Genomic DNA, 8,696 nt, shown 5'->3' with positions numbered 1-8,696 from the left:
CTGGCTGGGTGGGAGGTCCACACAGTGGTCAGTACTGGCCTTGAGCTGTCATGGCTCTCAACATAGTTAATAGGCGTTGAGTGGACTTCCTATTTCTGGATGGGAAATGTCTTGCTGGACACCCAGAATTGCAGTTTGCACTTGAAAAAGTTGGCCTGCAAGTATTCTGATTTCATTTTAGGCCCTCTCCTAGGGCACAAAACCTGGACCCACAGCTACTGAAGCTCTTTCCTTTCTGGGCCGGAGGCACTGCATGCCCTGGGCCTGCACACAATCCACTTAGAAGACCTGATGGCTTCAAGTGAGGTTTTCAAGCTAAGCTACCTGGGCTGTCCAGGACTCACTTCAATAGTTTCAGTCGAGCTTTCCAATAACTAGCTATTTTGCTGTTAGGACATAGGTTATACCACTTAAACGGTGATGGTTTTCAACTTCCTACCCACATCCAGAAGTACAAATACACCGTTTCACAGGCGAGGACACAGAGCAGCTCAGTGTAGTGCAGCTCCAAGAGCCAAGAGATGTGCCCCCCAAAGCCCTCATGAAATGTGCAGATCAGTGTGGCACCAGTGAGAACATAGTCACACAAACAGCTTTGCAGGCTGTCTGCTTCCACCTGGGCAAGGCTAAACCCAGAACTCCATTTAGTGGACCACCGGAATTAGCTCTGCGGGACTGCAGAGGGCAAATGGCTCTCTGTCAATGTCACTGCAGTCCTGGCTATTCCCAGCTAGCAATGGATGAGATGTGAGCCTGGGGAACGTGTCTTCGGAAGATCAGCCTAATTCTCCTTGGAAATGAAAAAGTAAGGATAGTCTTATCTCTAGACACAGGGCTGAAAGGAAGAGACATGTAAAGAGGGAAGAAGAGAAAGATCTGTTCTAAGAGAGAGAGTTGAAAATCAAAGAACAAGTGTTTGTGAAGTCTTCTGATTGCTGCTGACTTTCACTTCAAAGTCCCAGAGTTTTAAAGGCATCTCGTAAATCATCTACTTCGTACAGTGGCTGCAGGACAAAATAAAAACATTGGGTCAGTTATCAAGTGAGCAGGAACCTATGAAGATGGGGAAGGTGGAAGGAATGGCAGGAGATGGGATGAGAGGTGGAAGAAGGGGAAGAGAATGAGGAGAGGAGATAAGAAGGAAGCTGGGGGAGGCAGGTATGAGGGACATGGAAGGTGAAGACACAGAAATGAATGAAATGGCAAATGGCAGAGATGGGCAGCAAGAGCAGAGAGGAACTACAGTGAGGAAGAGAGGAAGAAGCTAAGGGGAAGAGGCACTGGAAGGAGAAGGAGAATTGGGCCTCACCAGGAGAATCCGTCGAAGCTTCCTGGACAGATGGACAGAGTTTTCATGCAGCCCTTCCCAGGCTTTGAATGTCTTTTCCCTGTTCTCCACAAACGTGTTCCAGCAGTAGAAGTAATCTGTGCAAGGCACAGGGGAGTTACAGAGTGCTCAAGACTGCTCCAGACAGGACACTGACCTCTCCTAGCATCACTAAATCATCACATCCTGCCATCATCTTCTCTAGCTCCTTGGCCTAGCTTCTCCCACCCTCCTGGGTCTCCCTCACTCCCCATAGCTTTCCGTCATCTCTTTCTCGCCTGCATATCTCACCTTTGAAGGTCATGATGGCAATTTGGGCCCCCGCCCTGTGCAGGCGCCTCAGTCCCTCAGGCTCTGCCTTGCGGTCCTCACAGAAGTAGAGGCGTGCTGTGAAGATGCGGAGGGTCAGGTTGGGGTAGGCGCGCAGGAAGTCGGCCACGTGTCGGGCGCAGTCGTAACAGGGGCTCCAGGAGGTGAACCAGGTGATACGGTAGCAGCGTCCTGGGTCCAGGTCCCAGGCTGAGATGTAGCGCAGGAAGAGCACCTCCACGTGACAGCCCATCTTCGTGAAAGAGGGAGAGGGGCAAGGCGTGAGGCGGGGGGAAGAAGAGCAGGGTGTAAGGGGTGAGGAGGGATGTGTGAGCTGGATGGGGTGTGAGGGGAGGGATAACAAGGTGGGGGGTAGGTCCTGGGGTCAGCGCACAGAGGGAGAAGGCGCACTGGTACATAAGTGGAAAAGCATGGGGACACACTGATGTGTAGGGACATACAACAAGAGGAACGGGTGGGAGCTAAGTAGAAAAGTAGGTAGACTGGTAAAGCAGCAAGGAGGATGGAAGTCTTGCTGGTAACACACTTGGAGGCAGCAAAAAGTACAGGTTTACCTGGAGGCTGCATCCCTCAAATAGTACATAACAGTGCAGTGTCCATGCTTGTGGACATGTGTGCCAGTGCCTGCGCTGCTGTTGCAGCCCTCCTTTCCCTGCTGCCCCAGAGGAACAGGAGCTGCATGCACCTCAGCATATAAAGTGCAGAATATAAGAACAGGATGCCAAGGTGTTCCCCGTACCTTATTGCGCAGGTATCCAAAGTCCAGGGAGCATGAAGTGGCACTGTCACGGCGCTTCACAACATAGCAGAGGTAGGTTTCACGCCGGCCCTTGGCCCAGCGCAGGTTCTTGAAGTTATAGAGAAAGAGTTTCCTTTTCATCAGGAGGCTGCAGGAGAAGAAAAGAGCATATTTACATTAGCCCTGCCCTGGAGTGAGCAGCTGACCATGTCTTTGTGGAGGACTCAGCACCAAAAATATCCTCGTCGTGTCCAGGCCCCTCAGTACGAGAAGAGCATCAGTAATTTGCATGCAATGTATTAGGGAAAGGTTGCAGACGTGACTGTGGGGATGAAGCAGGTGGGTGGAAACAGTAAGTGAATTAGTAGTGATTAGTCAAACAGCAACTATGGTTGGGTAGAGCGTGAAAATATCTGCAATATCCAAAATATCGACACCAATGAGGGAGAAGGATGAAGGTGTCTGAGAAGAGGTCTTGAGAGGGTCTGGAGTTCTGTTATCAAGAAATATTATTCCTGCCGTACAAAACCCTGAAAAGCCACTGGGGCAAGGGATGGATCAAATTAGAGCCTCTTTAGAGAAGACTGGACAGAGTTTCTTCCCAGCATTGCCCAAAAGAAGAGCATGGTTGAAAGTGAGGAGGGCTAGGGACTTGGGTAAGGTGCCACACGCTAGCTGACAGAATATGGGGTAGGCACGCTGACACCTCTCCAGACACAAGTACCATTCCCACATTGGATAAATATCGAGATTGGTGAGGGCCTGCTCCCATACCCAGGGATCCTGCTGGGGAGAGGCAGCGGGAGCACAGGGAGGGTAAGGTAGGAGTAAGCTGTATCTACCAGTGTCACTGCCAAGTGGAGGTACATAGGCAGCTGAGAACAGCTGTGTTCATTGAGGTGAGATACTGACCTCCCCCACAGCAATGCAAAACAGAAGCGAATGGGTTAAAAATAATCATGTCCTTTGTCATCTTTTCCCTCTGACAGGCTGATGTTCAGGAGGGAGATGGGGTCAGTTTAAATGATATTGAGCTGGGTTTTCTATGGGGATCTCCAGTGAGATGTAGGAAAGGGGAATTTGGGTTTCTTAGGAATTTAAATCCGATTTAAATTAGAGAGTCTAAGCAAGGAAGGGTCCTTATACAGAAACCCTTGATCTGTTTGCCAATGTCGCCATAAAGCCTGAGCACTGCAGAGCGCTTAATCTCTAGCTAACAGTGGTAGCCTCTCTGCTCCTCCAGGAGCTTGTCTCCATTGTGCACCCTCACACATGGCCATTGCACCACAGGTGTTCCTTCATATAGTCACGCACACCCTTTTGCCTTTTGTCACCTACTGCACGTGCTTTGCTCTCCTGTGGCACTCCCTGTTCCACCTCACACCACGTTGCCAGAGAGGCAGGTTCTCCCCTCAAGCACCCTTGCTACCCTGATTGTCCCACAGATAGGCAAGCCACTTGCACACATCCTCTTTCCTGCCATGTCGCCCTCAGCCTGCAAAAACACCTGTCCTGCTCACACAGAAAGAGCAAGCACACGCGTACTCGGCTATGCCACACTTTATACACACATGCTCCTAGAGAAGTAGATCACATGGGAGTCGCGGCATGTGTCCTGCTAGGAGAAAGTCCATAGGGAAGGCAAGGCTCTGCAGAGTCCTTCACACACTCAGAGGGCAAAGCACCCCTACTAGGTATTTCACTGAGCCCAACCACAGCCTCAGGCAGTTCTTGGAGGTGTGTCCTATAAGCACTGTCCTAGTCCCGCTCTGCTGGGCTTGCAGGTTGTCAGGAATAGAGGACAAACTCACACCACTGCATTTCATCACCCCTTTCTCTGGCAGTTCACATTGGGCGTGTGTTTCCCCTACCCACTTTTCTCTCTTGCCACTGTATGTTCTTCATCGTAAGTTTTGATTTATTTCTCCCACTTAGAGCCACCCCACTTCCTACCGCCTTAGATTCACTCGGTTTCCCTGCCTTTGCACAAACATGTATGAACGTGGGTGTATTCCCTAACACACACACGTGTTGGTCCTCTCGCAAAACTGTCAACCAGCGGTTCACCTCAGGCTTGTCCCTCTTAGATGTGTGTTACTGCAGGGAAGACTCTCCCCCGTAACGGAGATGCTGAAGAGGGGACGCTTCAGGTTGTCCAGAGAGGATAGCGGGAAATGAGCAGGTATGATAGACCAGAGGGTTGCAAAGCTCTTACCTGGAACGTGCCACAACAGCAGAAAACAGAGCAGAGGAATTGTGAAAAATGCCATCACTTGTTGAAGAACCATATAAGCCAAGTGAAAAACAATGACAATTATGTCGATGTTTCATCGAAGCCCACATGGAAAAATGGCTTTCAATGCATGAAAAAGTTTAGGGAAAACAGGCTTTCTCTTTTCTCTTTTTTGTGAGGTTTTGGGCAAAAAACATTTGCTTTCAAAATGTTTCTGATTCTTCTTCTAACTTTCCCTTTTCTCACTTCATCCCATTTTTATCTTGTTAATGGTTTTGCCCCCGAGGAGCAGCATGTGGATGCAAATAAAGGTGAAGAACAAGAAATGACCCCAAACCCCAGAAAAATAAAACGATCACTTGTATCAGAACAAAGTGAAGACAATTTTGAGTCACAGAAGCCATTTGTTCAACTAGAAATGTTCATTAACATCAGTTCCTGTTTTCCCTTTCCTCTGAGGTTCGCTGTCCCAGGGTTTTTTTGCTAGGGAGGATTTCAGAACGTGACTGGTACAAGAAGAATAATGAATGACCAGATGTCGCAGGGAGCAACTGACCAAATTTGCAGTTAGGTACAAAGTGCTGGATACATGTGCAATTTCTATAGCTATAGGATAGCTCAAGGGAAAGCAGCAAGGACACAGGAGCTGCGATTATACCCAGTCACCAAAGAAGTAGACTGAACAGAGACCTAATCCTCAAATAAAGGTTCGTGAAGCCAATCCTCAAATCAGAGTGAAGGTCCCTGTGTGTGTGAATGATATGCAATTGTGGAGAGTGATTAGTGATAATTAGCTCGCAGGGTAATTGCAGTGCAAGTAGAGGAATCCAATGCTGGAACGGTATTTGCTTATGAGCACAAGGGTGCCAGCAGCAGAAACAGAGTAAGAGACAAATCTGTTGCAAGACAAAGAATAGGTGGGTAAGGAGAGAAGAGTGGGCAGGGACTGAGATGCTTAAGCAGCAGATAGCGTCTGAATGTTCATCTTTCTGTCACGTTTTTTTTGTTTCTAGAAAAGAAAAAGAATGAAAAGGAACAGAGAATAGTGACGAGAAAGAGAAATGACAGAAAGGGAAAAGAGTACATGGTGGCAGATAGTCAAAGAGAAAGGATGACAGAGACATCGAGATGCAAGGCGCAAGAGCAGGACGCAGCGGGGAGTTAGATCACTGAGTCAGATGGGGAAAGGGACGGTGACTACCAAATGTAGAGCAGGTTAATTCGAAGAGAAAGACTCTAATTTCTTATACAAGCAAGAAACTGGAGGCACTCATTTTACCTGTCCATGACTGCCAGGGTTTCCCTCAGGTGATGGTGTTTCAGGGAGGTTGTCTCTCAAGGCTCCGTCTGTGCAGCCCTCTGACTTGATACACAGGACTGTGGACTGCCCCGTGTGTCCCCTCCCCATTCACTCCTATCTACCCCCTCCAGGTTTCACCGGGGTGTGGTTGAGGGAGGAGTTAGAAAGGTCTCTGGAGCTGCAGGAGCTGAAGAGCAAAGGGTTGAGATGTGAAGGGGCACTGGTTCTGAAAGATGCTTGGCACCCATTGGTCGCCTCCCCCCGCTGCACTCCCCATTGGGCCCTCCCCGACTGCAAAATTATTCTGAATTAATGTCAATAACATAACGAGGCAGGAAGCATTGTCTAGTGGTTAGAGGGGGGCCTGGGAGCTTGTGTACCACTAACGTGAATGTGGGCAAAACCACACTATCCCTCCGGGCCTTGGGCCGTGCAGCTGTGCAGTGAAGAAAGATGGTCACCCTGCCCTGCCCCACTGCGGAGGGAGCTTTGCCCAGCTGGAAGGAGAGCAGGGAACACCGAGGTGCTGGCAGGCGTCTTCCACATCCTCTGTGTCCCACCTGAGAGGCCCAGCAGCTGTTTGGCAGCACAGGACAACACCAAAACCGAAGAGGAGAGTTAGAGAGCCCAGCTCCGGAGAGAGCTCGGGGGTGCGAGGGGGCCCCACTTCACCGCCTGAACGTGGCCAGGGGTGCCGTAGCCATGTCAACATGCCAGGAGCGGTGGTGAACCTGCATTGCAAAGCTGAATGCAAAGGACCGGTGGGGAATGACTCGGGGCCTGATCCCACTGTTCCGGGTGGCACCGGCGCTGCAACCTGCCGGCGGCAGGGTGGCTGCCGGGACCCTCGGTCCGATGGCTGCGCTCAGCAGGCGTGTGGCTGTAGGCCGTCACGGCCGGGCTCACGCTCAGGATGCACACTCTTTGGTCCGCCAACACCCCTCTCTGCCACCCCTGCCCGGCTCCACCACGGCCCCGCAGCAGCTGCCCGGGCAGCCATCCCCTCTGCAGGGCTGAAGGACAGCCATGGGAGGGGGCAGCAGCTATGGCCGGGCAGGGTGCTTGAGGAGGCAGCCGGGGCACATTTCTGCTCCGTTTCTGCCTCAAGCGGGGCACAGTCAGCGCTACGTCTGAGAAACAGGGCTTTTGTTTACCTCACGCTATGGTAGTTCTTCGTTTTTTCTCTGCTTCATTTACTTTCCTTATTAATTTTACTGGTTTTCAGCATGCTAGGGCTGTGTGAAACCAGTATATGCAAAAACACGAAAAGGAGAGATGAGTTGCCAGAACAGAGCAGATGACTCCCTAGCCCAGCACTTTGACAGTACTTGCCTCTGAGAGCGGCTGGCATGGCACGCTTCAGGACAAGAAACACGTTGGGGAAATGTCTGGGTAGGGCACACGCTCAAAAAAGCCACGTTTTTGGCAGCTGCATTGGTCTCAAGAACTGTGGCATTTATCTGCTTTGAGGATCTGGCTCCTGGTGTTTGACCAAAGCTAGAAGAGCGTGCTCTTCTTGCGAATCCCTGTCCTGCTTAGCACAGTCAAAGAGGACACTTTGACTCCTGCTAACGAAACAGCTGTCCCCTTTCAGCCTTTGCCCTAGCAGCACCTTGTGACAATCTCCTAGGTCAGACCAAGAGTCATTTTGTCAACCTTTCGTACTAGTTTTTTCTTTTAATAATGCGAGGAGGATGCTCGTTACACGGGACATTAAAAAAAGAAAAGGGAAAAAAAAAAAGCAACACGCCCCGGGAAATCTGCTTCTTAGAGATCACAACTGTTTGTGTTTCATCAGATAAATTTAAGTAGCTTCAGCTTTATTCTTGTGTTCTGGCTCCTAATTTACATAGACAAAAGCTTGCAGAAAATTTTACGTAACATTTTCTGCTCTGAAAGGAGTCAAGAAATATCTTTATGGCCAGCCTCATCTTCCCTATAAATTAAATTTGTGCATAATGATTTTCTCAAAGGTTTAACATGTCAGGTTTCATAAAACATTTAACTAGATCCTTTTTCTGGTTTTGCCTGTAAGTGGAATTCACTCTTCCATGTTTAAAACATCAGCTCTTTTCCTTAAATGTTGAGAGCCTCTCTGCTCTCCACAGAGAGAAAAAAGAAAGAACAAACAAATGAACAGATGAACTATATTTATGTCACTCCTTGGCAGGGTTCTCAAGTCTACATACTGATGTAGGCTCTCTAATGCTCCTCTTTTAGACCATAACTCCTCTCACACTGGAGGTGTGAGTGCACAAAGTCAGTGGCAGTGATTCTCTGCCTCTAGCTGTAATCGCCAGAGCAGAAATGTGTTGATGTGGATGTGCTTATAGGGCCTCATAGCACGTCTAGGGTGACATTTCGAGAGAGAACCTCAGCTCCTATGCAGTTCTGCCTAAAGCAGTAGCTGCAGTCTCTCACCAAGGCAAGATCTTGCTCATTAGCAGATGTCATGTCTGCTCTGGTTAAAAAAAAAAAAATAGTTTGGAAAACCATGGAAAGGTTGCTGATCCCTGATCTAGCTGCTAGTCCAGCTTCCTCCCTGGCTGTAAATTGCCAAATCTTTAACATATGCCAGGACCGGTTTGCATGAGAATAGATGCTGACCGCTCCAGTTTTCCTTCCTTTCTGCTCAATGCAAACTTATTTGGAGAAGGGACTTGGGGTGTGAGAGAAAAACAGTTTTATTGAAGATGACTCCATCTCTGTTTCCGATCAAAGCCTGGGTCAGTTAAAGGCTAGTGGGGAAGGCTAGAAAGGGTCCCTG

The 8,696-nt window shown here is 49.3% G+C and overlaps 1 protein-coding gene across 1 annotated transcript; it reads right to left on the bottom strand.

Moving 5' to 3' along the window:
- Positions 1 to 776: 776 nt before the first annotated feature.
- On the bottom strand, positions 777 to 6,030 carry AICDA (activation induced cytidine deaminase). Its single transcript, XM_063323023.1, has 5 exons — positions 5,909 to 6,030; positions 2,397 to 2,544; positions 1,619 to 1,889; positions 1,310 to 1,425; positions 777 to 1,004 (listed from the first exon to the last, which is right to left on the bottom strand). Exons 1-5 carry the CDS (start codon positions 5,914 to 5,916, stop codon positions 951 to 953), a joined length of 597 nt encoding a protein of 198 aa, XP_063179093.1. The 5' UTR covers positions 5,917 to 6,030; the 3' UTR covers positions 777 to 950.
- Between the last annotated feature and the right edge of the window lie 2,666 nt (positions 6,031 to 8,696).

Source organism: Chroicocephalus ridibundus, chromosome 1 (assembly GCF_963924245.1).
Source record: "Chroicocephalus ridibundus chromosome 1, bChrRid1.1, whole genome shotgun sequence".
Classification (NCBI taxonomy): Eukaryota; Metazoa; Chordata; class Aves; order Charadriiformes; family Laridae; genus Chroicocephalus; species Chroicocephalus ridibundus.
The sequence above is the reverse complement of the archived record's forward strand: the minus strand, read 5'-3'. Positions and strand labels throughout refer to the sequence as shown.

Coding starts and splice junctions, on each gene's coding strand:
- AICDA (XM_063323023.1), bottom strand. Junction 1,890..2,396: donor TTGGATACCTGCGCAATAAG/GTACGGGGAACA, acceptor TCTTTCACGAAG/ATGGGCTGTCACGTGGAGGT. Junction 1,005..1,309: donor AGCTTCGACGGATTCTCCTG/GTGAGGCCCAAT, acceptor TTTGTCCTGCAG/CCACTGTACGAAGTAGATGA.